The sequence below is a fragment of the Corythoichthys intestinalis genome, chromosome 1 (assembly GCF_030265065.1).
Source record: "Corythoichthys intestinalis isolate RoL2023-P3 chromosome 1, ASM3026506v1, whole genome shotgun sequence".
NCBI classification, from domain to species: domain Eukaryota; kingdom Metazoa; phylum Chordata; class Actinopteri; order Syngnathiformes; family Syngnathidae; genus Corythoichthys; species Corythoichthys intestinalis.
The window spans coordinates 82,012,323-82,037,066 of record NC_080395.1 but is presented as its reverse complement, the minus strand read 5'-3'; the positions used below and the strand labels follow the sequence as shown (position 1 = coordinate 82,037,066).

The following is a 24,744-nucleotide window of genomic DNA, read 5'->3' as shown; positions in this document are numbered from 1 at the left end:
GTTATGTGAGTAATGCGTAACTGTAATCTGATTACTTTCAGTAAAGAGCAATGTAACGCGTTCATTTTTCTAAATCAGTAATCTAATTAAAGTAACTTTCCTTCATGCCTGTGCGTTACTATTTTGTTATTGCCCCATTATGTATGTAGAAAGAAGAATACTGTAGTCATGGAGTGACGTCACATTTTCTAATCGGGGATGGAAAAAAAACGGGTCACGTGTATTACCATGATGCGTGAGCCGTGAGCGCTGGGCTTTTGCGGCCAAAACTACATAGCCTTACTACCTTGCCAGGATACAATGAAATAGGCAGGAGATATACTACGGCTGCATTTGCACACTGGAAACACAGCCAGTACAGTGATGCCTCAGCTCACGAACATAATTGGTTCCCAGAAAGTGTGTGTAAGGCGAAAAGTTCGTCTTCCGAACATTTATTTCCCATAAGAAACCATTAAAATGAGAATAATCCGTTCCCAAGTCCCCATAAAACATAATTTTCTACTAAATAAGCCTTAAAACTACACAAAAATATACCCTATTTTATGTATAATAAATCTGCTATTGTATTGTAATTAAAGAAATAAACTGTACTGTATAATAAAGTCGTTTCATTTACCTTTGTGATGGTAGTTGATGGCTTGATGGAATGGAGTGGGAGGAGGCGGGAGGGAGGGGAGGGAGGGAGGGGACGAACTGGGACGCCATAAGCGTGCGTCAGCTTCTCGTGGCCGCCACCGTGGTGCTTGCCTGGCTCTGCCAGACTATTCTCCCTGTATTTTTCAAACACTTAGAGAAATAGTCTGGGAACCGTCCCATTAACGGCCTCTCGAGCAGGTACAAAATCAATCGACAATTTAGATTCGTTTATTTGCGTGACGTGTTCTTAACGAGCAACGTCACTCTTGCGCGTCAAAAGTCGTCTCCACAACACAGATGGTCAACGGGAGAGCCGAGAATATGTTCCAATCCACGGTAAAATCAGTTTTAAATGACCAAAAACACATCGACACGAGTCATTGACAACAGTCTGTCTCGCGCTAGCCATGTTGAATAAACTCCGCTCTCTTCGTATGTTTACTTCCGCGCGCAAGTCCCTCGTCCTTCCTTCGTCAGTTTACTAACGTCACGTCTGCCCGTCGCTGATTGGTCCACTCCGCTGTCTGTTTGCTGTGGCTTGCTCCGCCCTGGAAATTGTATCCGCTTGAATGGTGGCCAGACTCAATAGCTGGAACAGCGTTGAGTCTGGTGTACCAGGCAACCGTGGCGCTGTTCGACCGCGTGGTTTGGTTCGTCCGCCGAAAACTAGTTCGTCAGCAGAGACTATATGCTCGGGAATTTAATGTTCTTGAGGCGAAAAGTTCGTGAGCTTAAGCGTTCGTGAGCTGAGGTATCACTGTACTTCACATTTTTGTCCTGTAAAGATGACAAAAATATCTCCGGGCGCTGCGAACTTTGCGCTGGCTCAAAAAGACTGTCGACCGCTAAAAGCATCCAATTCAAGCACCACTTGGAATTACAGCACAACAGGCAACAAGACAGCCAGGACTTTTGGATACTGCTCGTGCTCAATCCTCGGTTCAAGCTCAGTTGTTGTTGAAGGTTTTGAAAGCTTAGGTTTAAAGAAATTCTAAATATTCATCTTGCCTCCTCAGCTGTAGTTTTGGCTAAGTAAAGCAAACGGCTGTCTCTAAGGTGCTATAGTCACATGATCTGTTTGAAAAATAATTTGGACCCATTATTAAATACTTTGAACGATTCTTGTTCCTTTCATTCATTTTTGTTGTTTGTTTTATTGCTCTAAAACTTTTATAGACAACATTTTAATTGCCATATTCAATGGTCTTTATTTTAAAGGGGAAGTTCAGAATTTTTTACATTAGGCTTACTCTTTGAGTTAGCCGGGGTTTAATTAGTCGTTGGAGTTGATTTGAACAAATTCTGTGCAGTTTGCATGTTATTTGTTAGTTTCAGGGCTCCGGAGTGGCTTAGCTAGCGCGAGTCAATGGTGGTTGAAATCAACTCCTTCAACTAATTAAACCCCCGCTAACTTGAATAATAAGCCTTATGTGAAAAATTTAAATTTTCAAATTCGCCTCATGTAGGACGTTTTGCCGATGGAGGACATTTTGGCAGAACGCCGGAACATATTTCCTCCACACCCTACTCACCTTTTTAACCCCTGTCCCATTTTCATGCCTGAATATATATAATATATATACACGTTTCAATACAGCTTATCCTTTTCAAAATATAGGGTAAGAACCATGGGCGGAGTAAACAAATAAATATAGGCATGAACAGAAGAATTTAAAAAAATGCCAAGGGTTAGCTTGGACCTGAAGTATTATTAGGTAAAAGCTCACCAAGCACAGGGGGGCAAAAAGACAAATCGTTCTCCGCATCTCTCTCTGAGCCTGATGCATCATCATTTTCCACTGTTAACTCATTAACTTCCTCTGGAAATACAGGAACAACAAAATTAAAGAAATATACAGGTACAACCCAGAAGAATAGGATATCCTGAAAAGTTTACTTGTATCTCTGCAATTGACCTTAAAAGGTGAATTTGACATTAAATGAACGAATAATATGCAAAACAGTAAATTTCTGTTTTTATTACTTTGTATTTTTTTCAGGTCTTGTCGCTTAAAAAAACAACCTGGTATTCAAATTTTTCGGGTAGTACCTGTAGTACTTGTTGTGTTTTTAACTTACCATTGGATCTATTTGGATTTGGTCCATTGTCATTCCCTTAAAGTCAGATAGACGGCCTTGCTCTAGGGCAATGAGTATTTTGCTAACTTTTGCCAGCTGAAGTGTTCCCTCTGGCAGTCTGTAGTACTGCCTATGGACTCTGATGTCATGACCAAGGAAATTCGCCAATGTGTCCATCTCATTGTCCTTAAGGTTAAGGATTGTTGACAGTGTGCATTGTGACAGTGTCTTTGGTGAAGCCGTTAGTAGTATTGTCCATCAGGGGAGAGCTGCCAAACAGTTAATGGAGCTGCCGAGTTGAGGCAAAGTTTCAAGAGCTCAGCAGCCAATTATTGGAGCGGGGATGTTGAGAGGTTGGTTTGAAAGAACAGGACAACCCAGAAGAATAGTGACAACACAGCCAACCAGTTGATTCACATACCGGCTCAGAAAAGGGGTCTAAACAACAGCCAGCCAGGTCGTCGCACGAAAGCCGCAGCATCACATGTTGGCAAAAAAAAAAAAATAAGCCAGACAAATGTGGAAAACGTGATGATGTGCTGCCAGTGTAAAATACCCAGAGAGCAGCAACAATTGGGCAGAATGATCGTCACAAAAGTCAATATTTGAGTTAGAAATTCCATTAGATATCAGGGGAGCAGCGACACTCAAGCCAGCATTCACTCAAACCGGAGACTACTCTGCTCCCCGACAATCCAAGGGTCTTTGAGTATCTAAGGTTGCAGACCCCTTGTCTAATCGTTACAATAGTAGATAGATTAATTGGGAGACAAATAATCATTTCTTTTAACCAAGTTTACAAAAAGATTGCCTTATGATTTAAGTGAATGAGTGTAGTGTTATGCGACCTGGTAGAATTATGCCAACTTACATAAACACTGTCGGGCATATCCAAAGGTGTCACAGCAACATCAGGCTGGGTTGCTAGAGTGATGTTTCCAGTGCCTTCTTTAGTAAGATACCCTAATACATTTTGATACAATGCATGTTAAATATCTGGGGAAAAGTTACTTAACTCCTGTTCTCTTGATATCACTATGCCCCTCCAAATAAAGTTACATTTTACCAGGAACCTGTTCATCCAAACCAGTGTCTGTCTAAAGTGTTGCAGAGTTTATTTTCAATGCAGACTCTGCTCTAAGCAAACCACCTCTGGTATAGTTCTATTTTAACCCGGATAAGTGCAAGGAATAATGGATGTCAATTTTTTAAAAAAAATAATAATCCACTGGCTAAATCTAATCGACATCGTGATAACTTACTAAAAGATTGTTGCTTATATCCAATGGTGGCACAGGTGGTTCGTCAGGCTGGGGTGCTGGAGTAGTGTCTTCAATGCCTTCCTCTGTAATTCCCACAGACTCCATTATATTCTCCTGGGGGGAACGTAAGATACCCACATAAAATTTAATACACTGTTAAATATTGGAGGAAAAGTTACTTAACTTCTATTTATTTGCTATCACTATGCCCCTCAAAATAAAGTTATATTCTACTAGGAACCTGTTAATCCAAAACAGCGTCTGTCTGATTTAAGTTGTTGCATATTTTATCATCAATCCAGTCTCCGTTCTAAGCAAACCGCTTCTGGTATGGTTCTCTTTTAACCCAGATACTGTATGTATAAGGACTGATGGATGTTAAAAAAATAAAAAAAATAAAAAAAGGTCACCGGCCAACAATAATCATGCCAACTTACTAAAACACTGTCGGTCATATACAAAGGTAGCAGGGCTACTTCGGCAAGCTGGGGGGGGCACCATCTTGGTGTTTCCAATGTCTCCATCAATAATTCCTACAGACTCAACTGTTTTCTCCTGTTGGGAAAAACAGTTATATGGGAGGGCTATAACTTTAAAGCTTTAAAAATTATTGTCTTTAAAAAACACGAAAATATAAATGGCGGAAAACACAGACAAGACTGAAAAAGCAGTTTCTGCTCTTGCACTCCTCTTTAAAAGAAATTGCTGTACTTTAAGCCAAAACAACTCTTGTGTTTGATAGAACAATGTGTCTATATGCAGTCATAGCAGACTTGTGGTGCATTAAGCCCCCGAACTATTTTTAATTTGTCCGTTTTACCCTGGAAACCCCCGTTTACAGACGTTGTGCAAAAGCTTTTGTTTCAACCCAGCCATACAACGAAGGTAATTATATTTATTATTCAAAATGTCTGTGATTTTTAGTTTCAACTCAATAATTGATATCTAATATTTCGTTAAAAAATGACATTAAAATTATTCACTCGCATATCTTAAACTTTTAAACAAATTACGTCACAATAAAAAAATGGTGTCTGTTCTCCGATATGTTACATAATAAATAATCGATCCAAACAACGAAAAATTGAAAAAAAAAAAAAAACCTTTAAAAGGATAAATATATGAAAAAGAAAATCTCAACCGCTGCTTGATGTCTGCGTTTTCTGCATCGCGACCCTTGTTATATAAATATGTTTCACCCATAAAATCCCCCAAAAATCCAGCTGTGGCCATTCACAGCTGTGTCTTGACAATCATTGATACATGCTACATGGAGTTTTGGATCGAAACAAAGTTAGTACGCGATATCTCGTTAAAGTCATGGCGTCTGTAATCCTGCTCCCGCGTGCTCTCACCTCCAGATAGGGTTTTGCTGTTTAAAAAAAAAAGCTTTTTTTCTTTTTTTTTTTTTTAAATGCCCTCCTGTTCAAAAATTTTCTTCCACCAGAAAGATTTTAAGCTTTCCAATAATGTATCACACTTGCATATCGGAAGATTTTGAAATTTGGCCAAATTGGGGGTCTCAGAGCGGAAGTTCAAGTCACCTGAGTGTTTTCCGCCATATACTAGTACATAATAGACCTATGCTACATTACAGCTACAATGTAACGTGTGATCAGTGTAAAAGTGGATAAATTCTTCAGTATCAGGCGTCTGATGTCAAATTTCAATCTCTAAAATTACAATGAGCTCCAATTCGTTGATCTCATAAATTAAAAGTGAAACAAAATTGGTTTGTCAGATATACTTCCTCATTATGTTGCTATCTCTGACAACTTGTTCGTGTCAGAATTTGTGAGCGTTGAAGGGATTGTGTCGAAGATTGAGGAAAGATGTCCCTAGTGCATAGAAGCAAGCTTTGGCTATGTTTTATTTTTACCCTTTTTAAGTAGCAAATTGTATCAGAATGTTACAACTTACACAGCAAGAAATTACTGTGGTCCAACCATACCTGTGTTTGGTCCTTCAAAGCATCCACCTGCCTTTTGTGACCCTCAATGCAGCTAGCATTTTGTGAGTTCTGTCTCCCACATAAAAATATATTACTATTGACTCCATTTTTATTTTACAAAGTCACTGATTTTTTTTTTTTTTTTTAATTCCACGTGGAGTATATGCATATGGATGATACATATCATTTGCATTATTCTCACCATGATACACCACTACTGATGGTTAAACCTGTCCTTTTTCTATGCACAGCATTTCACTGCAGACCAACTTTGTGTGTGTGACAAATCAAATTCCTGACTGGTATTTTATTATTATTTTTAAATTAATTTAATTTTTTAAAATCAGGAATGCTTTAAGCCTAGACCCCCTTGATCTTTTATTGTACATACTAAGATGTTGATGAAATAAAACCAATGAAATGATAGAACATTCTAATGTGTAATCATTCACTTGTGATTTTCATTCCACTAAACTAAAATGTTTCTTCATTGCAGCTAGTAAAGGTAAAGCCTAATTCATGCAAATAAATAAATAAATAAATAAATGTATGAGTATCAAGAAAGTCTCTGTCCAACCTAACTACAGGTACTACCCAAAAAATTTGAATATCAAGATATTTTTTTTAAGCAATAAGACCTGATCAGAAAAATACCAAAAACATATATATATATGGGTATGTAGTATAAATATTTGCGTTTTATTCATTCATTTAGTATGTCAAATTCACCTGTATATTTGAATTGCAGAAGTACAACTAACTTTCTAGGATATTGTAGTTTTTGGAGTATTACCTGCATTATTGTATACTTATCGAGTTTTCACTCCTTTTAAAACTTTTTGTGTGCGTCTTCCTCTCATTGTGAGTGGGGTAGGGGAAGTCAAAAGGTGTTTTGGATAGTCTGGATGGGGACAAAAATGTCAGGAAAAGTGTGTTTCATTTCAGTCAATGTCTAAACATATATCTTCACAGCTGCTTATAAAGCCTGAAGGCCTGCAAAGAAGTAGTAATACCAAAAAACAATGCACTGAATATAAGTAGGGTCTGCAGGACTGCAACTTTGTTAAATTCACAGTAGCAACCTAGCTTGGTGACACCTGACTATGTGGTGCATAAAGCATATTACAAGAGACATGTCACTCTATATAAGTAATTCTGTTTCATGTCCAACCTAACTACAACTACAGTATACAATGCTAAAATTGATATGCTTACAGAGTTTTCAGTCTTTTCCCTCCTTTTCTTTGCTCCTCTCTGTTATGAGTTACCTCCTCTCATTTTTGGCAATGTTTGTGAGTGGGGGAGGGGATGTCCAGTTATATTCATGGACAGGGCGGGGTCCAAAAATCTCAGGAAAGGTGTGTCATATAGGCCTCAGTGTCTCCACTCAATGGGGGGAGGGGAACTCCAATTATCGGCATGGTCAGAACGGGGTCCAAAAATCTCAGGAAATGTGTGTCAAATAGGCTTCAGTGTTAAATTTCACCACACTCATTTGGGACTTGATTAACACTATCAATACAAGAACTTTGAAACCAAAAGTAACTCTGGATCTTGTAAATACCCCCCCACACACACACACTTCTTGAAATTGAAAAAAAGGACCGAAAAAGTGGCATTTTCCGCACATTCTGCCTGGTATGCATAAGCAATAAACTTACTGTTTGTCAATATACTATTGAATAAATACTTTCAAACCATTTGGGTATTAATAAACAACACTGTTTCACCTCAAACTAACTCTTATCTTCAAGATAAAAAAAACACACACAAAAACAGCATTTTTTGGGGCTGTTCCGCCCTTTGTATGCATTTACTATTCTTACAGTCTGTTAATACTAAAAGAGTAAACGAATTTGGAATCCTTGATAGATTTTTTATTTCAAATAAGATAAGACTTTATTAATCCCTCATAGGGGAAATTTAGGCATTGTAGCACCTCAGACTGTGTACAATAGAATGTATAACATTTAGACAAACTATAATAACAATATAAAAAATAGAAAAAAAATAATATACAAAAAAACAGAAATATACAAATTACCTTAACTAAAGCTCAAATTGAATCTAACATGACTGCAGATCGGCACTTTGACAGAAACAAAACACAAAAAACGAGTAACTGTCATTGTTCTTATGCTTAATGTACACTTTATTGTGAGCACAGACCTCTGCTGTTATATAGTCTGATGGCAGTGGGCACAAAGGAACGCATATAGCGCTCAGTTCTGCAACTAGGTGGTATAAATCGCTGACTGAAAGAGCAGCCCATTTGCCGCAGCTCGTCATGGAGTGGGTGGGAGGGGTCATCCTCCTCTCAGCCAGAGTCTCCAGACTTTCCAACTCAAGCCCTACCACAGAGTGGGCCTTCCTCACCAGTTTACTGATTCTGCCCACCTCACCTGCCTTGACCCCGCTTCCCCAACACACTACAGCGCAAAAACAAAGCGATGGCCGTCACAGACCGGTAAAAACTTTTCAAGATCCTACCACAGACGTTGAATGGTCTCAGTCTCCTCAGAAAGAATAGCCTGCTCTGTCCCTTCCTAAAGAGAGTGTCAGTGTTGTGAGACCAATCCTGTTTATTATTAATGTGGACCCCAGGTACTGGTATGAGTCCACCCTCTGAACCACCTCCCCATGGAAGACAACTGGGGCTGGGAACCTCCTGTTCCTCCTATAGTCCACCACCAGTTCCCTGTACTCATCCTCATCCTCATCCGTTGTACATCCAACAATAGAGGAATCATCTGAGAACTTTTGAAGATGGCAGAAACCAGTTGAACCGGAAGTCAGCGATGTAGAGGGTGAAAAGGAATGACGCCAAAACTGTACCCTAAGGCACTCTAGTATTACTTATTACTGTACCAGACGTACAGTCATCCCAGTCTGACATACTGGTGCCGGCCAGTGAGGTAGTCCAAAATCCATGCTGCAATGTAAGAGCGCAGCTGCATCGCCAGCAGCTTATCCCTAAGGAGGCAGGGCTGGATGGTGTTGAAAGCACTGGTGAAGGCAGAAAACATCACTCTGACAGTGCTTCCCTGCCTCTCCAGATGGGACAGCGACCTATAGATAAGGGAAAATTCCTCCATACCAATGTTTGGCTTGTATGCAAACTGCAGCAGGTCCAGGGAAGTAGATACTGATGTCCTCAGGTGTCGAAGAACAAAATACCAAATGCAAATAGTTTAATATTTTTATTCAGTCACATTGACAAGGAAAGAACTTGAACTTAAGTAGCACATCACATTTTTCCTATGTTATTCGGTCATTCCTGTCCAGATACCAGCCTTACAAGGCATCTTGTAATTTTGCATTTCCAGTGTGGTTTGGTCACTCCTTTTGTCCAGGTATGCCTTGAGAGCATCTTCAAACTCCTGTGCGATTTTCATCCTTCTCTTCCCACTGGCCAGTGTCACCTGGATCCTGAAGATAGGAGCTTTTCATTGTTGTTCACACTTTCATCTGCAAGGAATTTCTCCACTTCCCCACTGTCAGTGAAAGGGCCACCTCTAGATTTCAGTGTGTCCAGCATGTCATGTTTCTTCTTCCGTTTCTGGTCTGCCCCACTCTCGAATTTCGCCTTCATAAGTTTACTCCAGTTGAGTTCAACCTCTCTTTTTGCCTGGGGTGCTGCCTTAAAACTTTTGAAAGATGGAATCTATCTATTCCTAAGATCATGGCTCCTCTGTAAAATGATAGGCACACTGAACACAGTCAGTAGGTCTTACTTCTTCAGCCTGTAGTCCAACTTGCCACGTTGTCTCTCGATACCAGTGTTGTGCAGAGGGGTGTAATGAATGTTACTAGCCTGTTCACTGACAGGATAGTCCGTTTGGAACAGTCTGTTGTAGAATTCCCTGAGCTGAGTATGGGTAGAAGCTTTTTCCGTGGTTCTGGCTCAGGAACTCACAAGTGCCAAAGCGGTATGTTAGACTGCTTGCTGCCCTATATAGACACTCAAACTTGCTGTCTTTGGAGGAACACACCACACTGGACACCTGCCTTTGCTGCTTTGCCTTTTTCGTGGTTCCAAGGTTTGTAGGCATACACAGGAGCCACCGACTTGAGGCACATGTCCAGTGCTTTTTCAGCCACACCTGCATTCCACCATGAAACTCTGTAGCACTTGCACCATCTTCATATCAGCCTCCACCACTGTTTGCTTGTCTGATGGTGTGTTGAATATGATCGTCTCCTTGGAGATTTTAGTGGTGGGCTTGCAGTCAACCAGGAGCCACAATGCATTATGAAGAATTGTGCGATATCTGACAGGTGAATCAATGTGCTCTCGTAAGATGTGATTTTATTTTTAAGGATAAGAGGGGGTAAAAGTGGGGTGGGGGTTTATTTCATAATAGGTACCAACTACCAATACAAAATATCCCTCAAACGACCCTATGCACCAACACTGTAGTAGTTGTAATAATTTTCTAATTTTTGAATTTTTTGGGTTGATTTATCCCCTGCCCCTGTGTCTACACTCAATGGGGGAGGGGAAGTCTAGTTATCGGCATGGTCAGGGCGGGGTCCAAAAATCTCAGGAAAGGTGTGTCAAATAGGTCTCGGTGTCTTCACTCGATGGGGGAAGGGAAGTCCAGTTGTCTGCATGGTCAGGGCGGAGTCCAAAAATCTCAGGAAAGGTGTGTCAAATTGGCCTCAGCGTGTTCACTCGATGGGGGATGGGAAGTCCAATTATTGGCATGGTCAGGGCGGGGTCCATAAATCTCAGGAAATGTGTGTCAAATAGACCTCGGTGTCTTCACTCGATGGGGGATGGGAAGTCCGATTATCGGCAAGGTCAGGGCGGGGTCTTTCAATCTCAGGAAATGTGTGTCAAATAGGCCTCGGCGTGTTCACTCGATGGGGGATGGGAAGTCCAATTATCGGCATGGTCAGGGCGTTGTCCAAAAATCTCAGGAAAGGTGTGTCAAATAGACCTCGGTGTCTTCACTCCATGGGGGATGGGAAGTTCAATTATCGACAAGGTCAGGGCGAGGTCCTTCAATCTCACAAAATGTGTGTCAAATAGGCCTTGGCGTGTTCACTCGATGGGGGATGGGAATGGTCACGGTGTCTCAAAATCTCTGGCACTGGCATAACTTTTTTGAATCCAAATATACTGTGTATATAAATATATATTTATTTATTACCAATGAATATTTGACCGATACTCAACACTGTCAGCTTATACTTTTCACATGCATTTGAACACATTCTAGGTAGGGTCCATCAAACCCCAAAAAATTGGTGACTTCAAAATCGTTCCTGGCTAACCCTCCCAATTCAAATGGATTGGAAATCTATCACCATCTCGAGCAATTAATAAGTTAATGTTAAATGTTGTAAATTGGAATGTATAATTGTGGTTGCATTTGCATTACATGCAATGCAACAATGATTGCTGCATTGAATGTTATGCAAACGCAACTACTAGTGAAATTCCAAACTCTCTTATTATTATTATTTACAATTTTTATCCGATCCCTATAAGCATACATAAAAAATGTCAGGAAGTCAAGGCACATGAAGTTAGTTTTTTCCAAAAATGTACGGTTCCGCCAAAATTTACCAAAACCTTTCCCATTCATTTCTAATAACCAAAATTTCCCATTTATTTTCAATGGCACATAAAGTTTTTTTTGTATTCACTCCTATTTTTTTTTCTTTTTTTTTTGCCATTGCTGTACTTTTCAGTACTCTGATAAATTCCTTGGTATTGTTGCTTCAACATAGGGAATTAGCACCTCATGTAGAGACATAATTGAACTGGCTGAAATCTAAACAAGATGGCTAGCAGATAGCACAAGTCCAAGAGCATACGATTAACCTGAGCTAGAACCACCTCATTGGAGGTGTCTGTTGTGTTAGGGTATGAGCACAAACGAACCCAAGCTCTTTTACTTCCGTGTGCCACACATGCTCACAACACAGTCACTCATGCACCAAAACTCCACCCTCATACATCCCACAATCCCCAGGTATTCAACTGTCTAAATATCTGTCTAAAACTGTCTAAAAATGTGCCTTGCGGACACAACAATGTCTCTACACAGAAGTCATAGCAGCAAGCAATTTCATTCGAAGCCATATAGAAGTCGTTCTCTATGGCCTTGCCAGGCTCCTCCCGTGCCCGGGGTTTTTCCCCAGTGACCACCAGAGCCGCCGGTACCCATAAGATGTGTTAAGAGTTCCACAGGCCAAAAAGGCCCAATAGGGCTCCTTCTTCTGGTGCCCACCAACTGGTCCAGGGATTTCTGCCACAACAGGCAATGACTACTTTACGGCCACAGCTCTGGTTGGCCACCTCGGCAATTGAGGCGTGGAACACGGTCCACCCGGAGTCAATGTCCCCAGTCTCTCCCTGGACATTGCCGAATGTCTACTGGAACGTGTGGGTCAGCTGGGCCAGACCGCCATTCTCCCCCACCATTGGAGTCAATTCAACACTAGGTGGTGATCGGCTGACATCTCTGCCCCTTTCTTCACCCGAGTGTCCAAGAAATGCGGCCGCAAGTCCGATGACCGGACTACAACGTCAATCATCCAACCACATCCTAGGCTGTTCGTGGTGCCTAGTGCACATATAGACACCCTTATGCATGAACATGGTGTTCATTATGGACAATCAGCAAAGAGCGCAGAAGTCCAATAATGGAACACCACTTGGGTTCTAAATGGGGGAGGGGCGTTTCTCCCAATCACTCCCCCTGTCACCCTCTCTCCCTGTGTCATAAGCACAAACAAAAGTCAGACTTGTCTCGCCCATTTTTCACAGTGAATGGGATCTTTTGGAAACTTAAGGCTCACAACACTCTCCCTGGTGTTAGAACACAAGCCTGCATCACATCGGACTGGCACGACGTGAAAAGGGAGGATGCAGGATTTGTGAGTCGTTTGCTGATATCTGGGTGCCATTTCAATAAATAACTTTTTGTAAATGCTGGTGACTTGTGCTCATGACCTATGACTTGATTGCTGATTGTAATGATCATATTGAGAGTCTTAATTACTGAGATATAGTGAACCAAACCAGGTGAGGACGTGGACTGGGAGGACTGATTCGAAGAAACATGTTTAGAAAGCACTGACAACCTGAAGTTGGCAGAGCTTACAGAGAGAGATGGGACTTGTCATTTTGAAGAAATGTTCGGTGTTCAGTTGTAATGAGGTGGTCAATTACAGAGCCAATATATTTTTATTAGGGAACTTTGTTTATTATTTTATTGTTGACTGAGTGAGAGTGTGGTAAAACAGCCATGTTGGAAATGAATGATCATTTCCAGTGGGCCCACATTAAAATAAAGCCAGGCAAATCCAGGAGCATATCAGTCATTAAGGGGAAACTATCTGAACACCAGTTCTATTTGGGTGATAAACCCATACCAACAGTGTCACAAAAGCCAAGAGCCTTGGACGCTGGTGCGATGCTACCCTCAGGGACACGGAACAAGTGGACCAGCTTAGGCTAAGCAGGCTGATGTGGCCTCTTACGATCTATGAGGTCCCAACCTCAAAATTTGAAAAAAACTGGAGAGATTGGTCAACTCTTTTGCCAAGAAGTGGCTGTGACTCCCCAGATGCTTTAGTAGCATTTGGCTCTATGGAAGAGGCATTCTGGAGCTTCCAATTTCCAGCCTTGTTGAGGAATTCTAATGTTTCAAAGTAAGGTTAGAATTGACTCTGACGGAACCCATGACTCTTGCATGGCCCAAACGGCTCCTTCCCTAGTGACTGGAAGGAAAAGGGTGCCAATTGCAGCTGTTCGGCAGGTGAAGTCAGACCTTAGGCATAGAGACATACTGTAGTTGGCCTTATGCAACAAGGGAGAGGAGGCCTTGGAGAGTGCAGGCTATCTTGGCAGAAGGGTGCATCGGCAAGAACAGGCAATGGGGTACGCTAAGGCTGTTTCACAAACCAAGCATGTACACTGGATGAAATGGGAGGAAGTTGAGAGGAGAAAGTTCTCTGGGAGAGAACGGTTGGGAATGGAAGCATTTCACATCAGGTTTATCTTACGTGTTATGTATGATGTGTTACCCTCCCCCTCAAACCTCAACCAGTGGTACAGAGAAGACCCTACATGCCCTCTCTGTCTATCCCCCGCAAACTTGAAGCACATTATAGTAGGCTGTAAGACAAGCTTGTCACAAGGCCGTTACACCTGGCGGCACAACCACGTCCTCAAGTGCCTGGCAGCTACTGTGGAGACTCAGCAGACAAGTAACATTGCCCTCGCCCATCCATCAGCCCAGCCTACACCTGCAGGACAGTTTATTGCAGAAGTAACAAAGCCAACCAAAAGCCAAAAACCGGACGTTGGCCAACTAAGAGGGGGAAGAGACTGGAAAATAGTAGCAGATCTGAACCACAGGCTATGCTTCCCATCGGAGAGCGATGCAACAAACCTCAGGCCGGATGTTGTGCTCTCCTCCTCCTCACTTCACACTGTTTAAATCATAGAGCTCACCCTTCCCTGGGAGACTGTTGTTGCGGAGGCCTTCGAATGCCATAGCCTTAAGTGCGCCGAGCTGGCAGCTGATGTGGAGATACGTGGATGGAAAGCCAATGTTTGCCTGCCAGATGTTGCCAATGTGCCTTCTGGAGGCGTTGTGGGCCTATCATCAAAACACTGAGTAAGGAGGGTGCCCACCTGATGACCTCAATGACGCTTAACACCCCCCCACCCCACCCCACCCCCACCACCACCCTCCCACCATGGACATACACCACAGCAACCTTGATCTAGTTATTGTAACCACTCATGCCTCAGGTAATATGTTCACTCAAGGGATTGTTTCATCTAGTCTTAAAACAGAACTGAGGGTCAATTACATAGCCAATATACACTCTCCAGCCACTTTATTAGGTACACCTTGCTAGTAACGGTTTGGACCCCCTTTTGCCTTCAGAACTGCCTCAATTCTTCGTGGCATAGATTCAACAAGGTGCTGGAAGCATTCCTCAGAGAGTTTGGTCCATATTGACTTGATGGCATCACACAGTTGGTGCAGATTTGTCGGCAGCACATCCATGATGCGAATCTCCCGTTCCACCACATCCCAAAGATGCTCTATTGGATTGAGATCTGGTGACTGTGGAGGCCATTTGAGTACACTGAACTCATTGTAAATAAAGTGGCTGGTGAGTGTATATTTATTAGGGAACTTTTTCAGTTATTTTATTGTTTACTATAAGTGAGGGTGTGGTGAAAAGGCCATGATGAAAATAAATGACCATTTATTTGGTCTTGGATCCAGGCAATTGTTCATAAAACCACAATGAAAAGTAATACCCCCTTTAGAATCACCAAAAGATACTATTACACTTAAATAGTGACATTCTAGAATATCTTATTAATTTTAACCAACTTTATTTGATAAAAACATAAAACATATTCACGCTAACATATTTCCAGTTTTTCAAATAAAAATCACTATTACTATGTTATTACTTATGACTATACTTTCAGATACACAAACCTGAAAAAATGGTCCCCACGGTGCAAATACACACACTTGCAGTAGGGACTTGGGCCTATCGGGGCGCTGTGTTACACACGGAGTGTGTGGAAAAAGTGTGAACATCAACCTCATGGGGTCCATGTTTTTTTTTTTTGCACCAAATGGGTCTACAGGTCATTTTCTACGGGGAAAATTGGTCCCCACGGGGTGAGTCATATTTCAGGTTGTGGACCCCACCAGGATATAAAAACGAGAACACACACACAGACACATTCATTCCAACGCGGCTTCCTTGCGGAAACTGTTTAACAAGTTAAACGATGATTGACAGATGCCCGTGTGAAGTCTGCTTCTTTGGCCAGATCAAAGCCATTGTTAACTTTAATAAGCAAGTGGAGCAGTGACAGAGAGGAACAATGGGCTGGGAGAGGGAAGGTGTGAGGCTGTGCGCAGAGCAGAAAGCAAGGCGTATGTGGATTAAAAAAAATAAAAACAATCGCACGTGCTTGCGATGGGAATATCGCGCAGGATGACTGATCTGTGTAAAGGAAAGAATGAATGGGGCCATGTATCGAGAGATTTTGAGTGAAAATCTCCTTCCATCAGCAAGGCCATTGAGGTTGAGACGTGGCTGGGTCTTTCAGCATGGCAATGATCCCAAACACACAGCCAGGGCAACAAAGGAGTGGCTTCGTAAGAAGCATTTCAAGGTCCTGGAGTGGCCTCGCCAGTCTCCAGGTCTCAACCCCATAGAAAATCTGCAGAGGGAGTTGAAAGTCTGTGTTGCCCAATGACAGCCCCAAAATATCACTGCTCTAGAGGAGATCTGCATGGAGGAATGGGCCAAAATACCAGCAACAGTGTGTGAAAAGCTTGTGAAGAGTTACAGAAAACGTTTGGCCTCTGTTATTGCCAACAAAGGGTACATAACAAAGTATTGAGATGAACTTTTGGTATAGACCAAATACTTACTTTCCACCATGATTTGCAAATAAATTGTTTAAAAATCAAACAATGTGATTTTCAGTTTTTTTTCCCACATTTTGTCTCTCATGATTGAGGTTTACCCATGTTGACAATTACAGGCCTCTCTAATATTTTCAAGTGGGAGAACTTGCACAATTAGAGGTTGACTAAATACTTATTTGCCCTTCTGTATATGGCTGAAAACGCACTCCTCTTTAAAAGAAACTGCTGCATTTTAAAGAGCATACGACAGGAGAAAAAAAGTCTTAAATAGCATTATTATGTGAATTAGAATCATATTTTAAGACGATTCGACTATATACAACAATTTAGCAAAACGCAGATGACGAGAAATTAGTCTTTTAATCTGCCGGTGGTTGATCACGATGTCATCCACCCAACAGGTGGATAACGTCAGCGGGTGACTGGGCTCATCGGTTTTACTATTCAGCCCATTGAGGGGGAATTATTCAGAACGAGGAAAAGGCGACGAAGAGAGCCGCAAAATGTCATTGTTTCAGTCTCTCTACTCCAATATTTTTACAGGATATTCTCTTTATTCAAGTATTTTTTTCCCCAATAGCTAAATAAATGGCTTGAGAAGGACCAGTCAGCCTGTCGAGGAGGAACTATTCACAACAAGGAAAACGCGACGAAGCGAGCTGCAAAATGTCATTGTTTCTGTCTCTTTACTTCAATATTTTTACAGGATATTCTTTTCATCCAAGTATTTTCCCCAATTGCTAAATAAATGGCATGGTCCTGACAAATAACAGTCTTGTGCTAAATGGAATATGAAATAATAAAAATGCACTTATTCAGGACGACATGGCAAAATTACTCCATAATGGTCAAAAATGTCGACTTCACCTTTACATTCGCACCTCCCGAACGATATTTTATGACACCTAAATCGGACATATGTCATTTCCCTTCCCCGGCTTCAGAGAATGTAAACAAACCAAGAGGCATGACAGCTATCCGACATGCTAACCCGAACCGAGTGATGTTTCAAAGTAAGCGGAAAATCACACATAACTAGCCCGTATTATTTGACATGACGACTGGGTTGTCGATTGTGTTCGCGGATCGGCAAACCGCCCGGCGGAGAGCAATTACATTCCCTGGAGGAGGGCGGCTGCAGTTGTTGTGCAGCTTACGTGCAGCTAATGTTTTTATATGCCTATCAATGATCAAACGTAAGTAGTCCTTTATTTAAGGAAAGTTTGTAGTGTTTACTTTGTAATCGCTGTATTAATATTTGACATAATACAAAATGGCCAAGATGTTTACTCACTTCCTCGTAAGTAGTAAGGCTTGGCCAATATCCACAGTGAATGGGAACCTTTTGAAACTCCAAAAAGGCGCACACGCCTCTCCCTCATAAAGCAAGATTTTTCTGCAGCCGTTTGGCTGGCGTGATGCGAAAAATAAACGTATTAATCGCAAAATCAGCTGATTCCTTAGTCCTCATACACAACAGTACGGCTGTTTAGTGAAGAAGACACCTTCACCCGTACACGTCACAGCGCCCTCCTCGATGCAAGACCGAAGCCGGAAGTCACTCACTTTCATGGCGCAGGATTAAAAAAACTGAATAAATATAGCGACCGCTTCCACACACATCCAAGCGGTCCATATCATTCAGGAGCATAAAATACCGCGTGTATTATGAAATAAACATGCCTTTTCCTGTCACATGCACTTTAAGCCAAAACAACTGTTGTGTTTGATAGAACAATATGTCTATATGGTGCCATAGCAGATTCATAGCACATGAAGCCCCAGTGAAGCCCCAGAACTATTTTTAATTTGTCCGTTTTACCCTGAAAACCCCTGTTTCCAGATGTCGCGCTACCGCTTTGTTTCAACCTAGCCATAAAACTAAGGTAATTATAATTATTATTCAAAATGTCTGTCGTTTTTAGCTTAGAATCATTCATTGATGTCTCATATTTCGTTTAAGAAAAAAAGACCAAAAAATTATTCACTCTCATATTTGACATTATAAACAAATTATGTCACTATTAAAAAAAAATGGTGTCTGTAAAAAAGTCATGAATATCTACCTCATAACTATCACTTAATTGTATTTTTTTTGTTGTCGCATTTTCTCCGATATGTTAGCTGATAAATAATCGATCCAAACAAAGACAAATTGGGGGGGAAAAAAAAAAAAAAAACGTTTAAAAGGGTAAATATATAAAAAAGAATCTTTTTATTAAAATTTATTTTAAAACCTGTCCTGTTCGGCTGTTTGACACAGAGAATGGAAGTCTTAAGTGCCCGGATGGTCTGAACAGTTTTAATGTTTCACATTGAGAGTCTGACATACTCCCATTGTGATCATTCAAAATACCTTTTTATTATGACAAAACAGCGAACAGGAAGGGATTATGGGGGGACAGAAGAAAAGAAATACAAAAGAAGAAAAGAAACACATACACAAACAAAACAAGAAATACATTGAACAACTAGACTAGTTACTAATATGGTGGTGCTATCGTCAGCGAGATGTATTTCCGGTTTACACCATCCGGGACGCACCACCAACCCCACGCCTACCACACCCCGCCCGCCCACCTGTGCCACGAGCCACAGCCGCAGCCCCCCAACCGGCACAGGACGCCACGGGACCCCCAGCAGCCCACCAAGCCCCAGGCAAGGCAGGGTCCCCCCGCCGGTGCAGGCGACACCCCGCTGATACACCGGCGCCCAGCCAGCGACCCGCGACGGAGTGCAGGGCGGATGCCCAGCCAGAGAAGAGAGGGGGAGGCGGAGGCAGGAGAACGCCCAGGAACAGCCACGGGGCGATGCAAGATCGGAGCCCCGACCCCCCAACCCACTCTTCGCGGCCGGCAGCCCAGGCAGAAGGGAGGCCACACCCCAGGAGCCACGCCATATGGAAAAAGTGTGGGACCCACCTACCACCCTGTTACTGTGGCTGCCAGGTTCCCGACTGGCAGCCATCACCCAGCACCATGATGGGAATGTGAGGTGAGGGTAGTGCAATGTATGCATTAAAATAGGAGAGCTTGGCTTAGGGCAGTGGGACCGTAGGATGGAGTTTCTGCCCAGCCGGCCGTCCCACCGCCCTTTGTCGGAGCTCTCCTGGGGATGGTGTGTGTGGTGCATTTAAAAAAGGTGCAGGGATGGCGGGGCAACCGTGAGGTGCCCCCCCCCCCAATAGGTCCCAACCATCCCACAACCTTGGTGTGTGGTGCATTAAAAACGGGGGGGAGCCGGGCCGGGACTGTAGAGCCCCGTCCCAACTCTCCCCGGAGAAATGTATGGGCAAGGATTGGCTCTAAGGGCTAGGTCGGTCGGGCTGGGGTGCGAAGCGGGGCTGGGCGTGCGCCGCGGCTGGGGGAGCAGCCGCCCCGCCGCCCGCCCCTCCCCGCCGCCGGAGCCGGGGTGTCGTCTGCCGGTCCGGGGGCCAGTGAGCATGTAAGTGCCAGGGTGAAAAATACTTACAGTGCCGAAGTGAGAAGTGCGGCACTGTAAGTAAGAGGCAGGCTCCCGTGGGCGTGGCCCCGTCCACCAGAACCACCGGCCGCAGGGCGGAAGAAGCGCCAGGCCCCCGATCAATCCCCGCCCCAGACCACCGACGGCGCCTCCGCGACAGCCCCCCCCACCCCCACCCACCGAGCACCCACCCCGCACTCCGAACAGGCGCCACACCAAGCGCCGGTGACCAGGGGACGTCCACCCCACCGGCAAGGGACAGCAAGCCCCACCCAAGGCCCCGCGGGCCCCAAGAAAGAAAATCTTGACCACTCCTTGATGTCTGCGATTTCTACATCACGACCCTTGTTCAGTTACCATGATTCACCCATAAAATTCCCAAAAAATCCAGCTGTGGCCATTCGCAGCTATGTCTTGACACTCGGTGATACATGCGATATGGAGTTTTTGGATCGAAACAAGGTAAGTACGCGATAATATCCTGTTAAAATCATGGCGTCTGTAATTCTGCTCTCGCGTGCTCTCACCTCCAGATAGGGTTTTGCTGTCTAAAAAAAAATTGTTTTTTTTCAAAATGACCTCCTGTTCAAAAATTTTCTGAGATTTTAAGCTTTCCAATGATGTATCACACATGCATATCGGACAATTTTGAAAGTTGGCTAAATTGGGGTTCTCAGAGCGGGAAATTCAAGTCACCTGAGTGTCCGCCATATATATGTACATATAATGTGTGTGCGCATGCGTGTGTGCTGTAAATATGAAATATAAAAGTAAATTTTAAAAGTAAAAAGTTTTTTTTAAAGTGTAAATAGTCTTGTAGCAGAAAAAACTTTTTTTATTTATTTCTTGAACAAAATTCATATTATTTTAATCATGAAAATGGTTACATTTAATGAAGTAAAAAAAACTTTTAGTTTATTTTAAACTGAATGTTTTAGTTTTTAGTTGATTTTTTTTGTTTAAATCATGTAAACAGCCAGTGGTTGCATTTTACCATGGTGGTCTTAGTGCTGTTGTAATAATTTCTGTCACCTTTTTATTTCCTTCACGCTGCAGGTGGTTTGGCTCTGGCCTTGGTGCAGTTCTTCTTTGTCAAGTATCTGGTTATATATGGCCTTCCGTCAATGCTGGCCACATTAGACCAGCTCGTCCCTCCTGGTGTACCTCGCTGCGTCAGCATCATGTACAGCTTCACCGGCATGTGGCGGTAAGTCGCATCAACTCAGTGTCCACTTAGACATCTGCGTACTGTATATCTTTGAAGAGGAACGCTGGCAAGTGCTTTTTTTAAATCGTCTATGCTTTCGCAATCACGGCCTCTGTGCTGAATTGTCTCGCCCACCATTAGCTGCAATCACGACGACAGGTCACCTCTATATGACATGAAAATGTTGTGTTGTGAAATGAAGTGAACGCTAGGGGGTGCACTTGGATATTGCAATGAAGGGCATCCTAAAATGTTGTGTAAAAGAAAAGAACAGAGATTAAAGAGGGATTGAAGCCACTACACGTCTCCTGCTTGCTTTGTTACTTGCCTTGCTACAATACCACATTTTTGCATGAACTGTGTCTCAAGGACTCATTTTGCATTTCATTTTTAATTGCGCTAAAAGGTGACCGGTTCATGGAGCAAAGCACACAACAGCGACGATGCATGCACACACAAAGAAAACAATTCCATCAATGATCTCCTTTAGAGATGCTGCACGTGCCAGAGAGTGGCTGTTTGCAAGCTGCCTTGATGAGCCTTGACAATACAGATTTTACACTGTCGGCGGCGCTGTTGCACAAGGTGCTCATTGATCGGCTGCTTACTTGGGCGGAATGGAAGTACAGTAACATTAACTCATTGGCTGCTATTGATGGCGAGAAACATCCATTCCATTTGAAATGGGAGCGCTGGCGGTGAGTGATCATGTGCTAGTGCCAGTGACGGCAAATGATTTGCCAATCCTTACCATTTAAATGGATTGGAAGTCAATCACCATCAATAGCATTGAGTTAATATTTTTCATTCATTCATCTTCCGTGCTGCTTATCTTCACGAAAGTTTTGGGGGTGCTGGAGCCTCTCCCATTTACTCCGGGCACTAGTCAGGGTACAGCCTGAATTGGTTGCCAACCCATCACAAGGAACAAGTAGACAAACGGCACTTAAAGCAGTAATGTGAAGTAAGGTTGGCCAACCATGTTTTTGAATAATACCAATGGCTAAACAATTATAAGCATATTTTCGTTTTTTTTTTTTAACACAACCCTTCCAGATTCTTTGTTTAACCCATAGCAACGCCCTTGACAATGAAAATGCTTTTCTTCGGCAATCTTCGGAAATTACGTCACACTGAGAAGTGCGAGGGAAGTCCGCCATAGAACATTATTGTTTGTTGCATTGCTTCTCGTTAAGATGCCGCGGTGGTGTATGGCGATGTTTTGTTCTCACTCAAACGAAAAGTTGTATGAGTGGCCAAAGGACAGCAAGGCACGTAAATGGACATCTTTCGTTCGCACGAAGCGAATGAATTTCACGCCATCATCGAATAGTGTTCTCTGCTACAAACACTTCGAAGATGCCTGATTCCTTAACCTGTCTGCTTATGATCAATGATTTGCCAAAAAGTAAGTGTGCTTTTTGGATAGATGACTGATGACTTCAAAGCAGAGCTGCCAACTGTTGTGGAATGTACAGTAGAACCTAGCGACGTTAGCCGAAAGCCAACTCGTGGCAATAGTCGTTGTTGTGTTTGCTAGTGTTACGTCCCAAGGATTGCTCGCGAAGGGCGTAACATAAAACGAGCCACACAATTTCACAAGTGGCACAAATTTATTTACACAACAAATCAACTCGCAATGAATATGTACAAAATGTGGATGAAGCGCGGCTTCGGGGTAAGTCCAGGCCAAAACAACAAACAAAAGGAATCTACACTTGAACCCCACCCGCTAACTAAACCCTGATCATGAAAAAGAACAAAGAAAAGACAGCCACTAACCTACCTTCTTACGCTAAACAAAACAGGAGAAAACGGGTTGAACAGAAATGGCGACTTACGCCTACTTGCTTTAGTGCTCTTATTTACAGTGGTGAACAAAAACGATCCAAAAACGAATAAACACAAAAGACATCACCAAACAGCGAGAGTGTATCAGACTAGCGATCAAATGCAAACGAGCGTGAATGATGAGCAAACAGCTGGCAAGGAGGACCGCGGCAGAATGCGGTCAAATGCGACCTCCCAGAGCGTTGACAGCGGCAGGTTTAAGAACCTTGGCACCTAAGCGTGTTTAAATTGTGCGTCATCTACGATCTTGTTCGAAAGGGTTAATCCACTGTCAATCGGGAAAGGGGTAATTGACGGTCACATTGCCGTAAGAGACACACATCGCCGATGAGTTTGTGCACATTTATTTGTATTATGTATTTCCACCTTCATGCTTCAAACATTGCATTGCATTTGTACCGTTTGCCGTTTCTTTCACGGTGATCGCTTGATACCCTACCAGTTTGTGTTTCGTGAGAGCCGCTGACAGGTGACAATGAGCGTGTTGGCATTGAGTCAATCTCGCAGCGAATCAGCGAGCGACTGAAGTCACGCAGTGAATCATGGGAAATGTAGTCTCGGGACGACACTGAAGTGGTGCTTTGTAATCTGTTCGCTTGTGTGAAAAAACTACATTTCCTCACGCCATTAGACGCCACTTCCTGCCGAGAGCCCCAGCTACTGTTAGCTCCATGTGTTAATAAAGAAACAAAGTCGTGTGTTCAATACCTTTGTCAACAAAAAGCTCATAACAAGACACTATGCACGATCTGTTTAAGAGACGCCGGGACTGGAAGTAGTAGTAGCTGGTAGTACGAGGCGAGACGGAGATGAGCGAGAAGAAAAACTTTGCGGTCGAATGTGGCGGCAGTCCGCTATTATTTTGTTTTCTTATTTTTGGCCACAATAAAGTGGAGAAAGCCATCAACGACTCATCTCCTTCTCCCCCCCAACGTTTTTATATTATTTTATATGCACGAGAGCTGCCGGATCTGCCAAAATGAACATGGAGTCTGATTATTATTTTTTTAAACAATGTCATCAGATAGACAAAAACATAAAATTATATTCAAATGCCGGCATCTTCAAATCATGAAAATAATAACGGCCTATATCTCGATGGGTCTTGTCTCCATTCCATGTCAGGTAGTCTAGGCACACTGTTTAAATCCTGATTAGCGTCTGGATAATACATGTTAGGTACAACATAAAATTCCAACCTCCTCTTCTTCCTCCAACTCTTCAAAAACTTGGATCTCCTCCCTTGCGCTCGATTTATCGCTTATATCGCTGTTTGAATCATTGTTTGAAGGGCTTTGTATGGCGGCCGTATGTATGGTGTTGGCAGGCTGATTGCACAGCGGATATACCAGCACAGCAGTGATCGTTTCTCTTTGTCGTGCAAACACCAGCAGGCGTACACGCATTTTATCCAACACAGGTGAAATACATTTGCTAATTTGAACATGTGACACGCCATTTGGTTGCCATAGTGATTAAATCAAGACAATTAACAATGTGAGCATCCCACTCAACACCCCCACTTGATCACATTTCAAAACAGTTCACTTTAACATAGATAACCACAAAATCTCGAACATAAATCATGTTCACACTCTAAACATAAATGCTTCAAATTTCATCAACTTCATCTTGGTTCCAGGTTTTGTTAAAACGTCTGCAACCATCTCGTTGGTTGGGCAATATTCCAAGTGAAATTGGCCATCATTTAACAAAGATCTCACAAAATGGTATTTTATGTCCACGTGTCTATGCACCAGGTTTTTGGCCAAAGCTATAGTACCCTGGTTGTCCTCATATACAAATACACTTATAGGTATGTCTATCAAAACAATACAACAACTGTTTTAAATACAG

At 42.6% G+C, this 24,744-nt stretch overlaps 1 protein-coding gene across 8 annotated transcripts in view; it reads left to right on the top strand.

Moving 5' to 3' along the window:
- Positions 1 to 24,744, top strand: part of LOC130919691 (protein-cysteine N-palmitoyltransferase HHAT-like) — a 288,601-nt gene that overhangs the window by 216,285 nt on the left and 47,572 nt on the right. For all 8 annotated transcript variants that reach the window (XM_057842365.1, XM_057842361.1, XM_057842364.1 and 5 more), the window contains one exon: positions 20,886 to 21,036. In XM_057842365.1, coding sequence (XP_057698348.1) covers positions 20,886 to 21,036 — 151 coding nt within the window. The remainder of the gene's footprint in view (positions 1 to 20,885; positions 21,037 to 24,744) is intronic.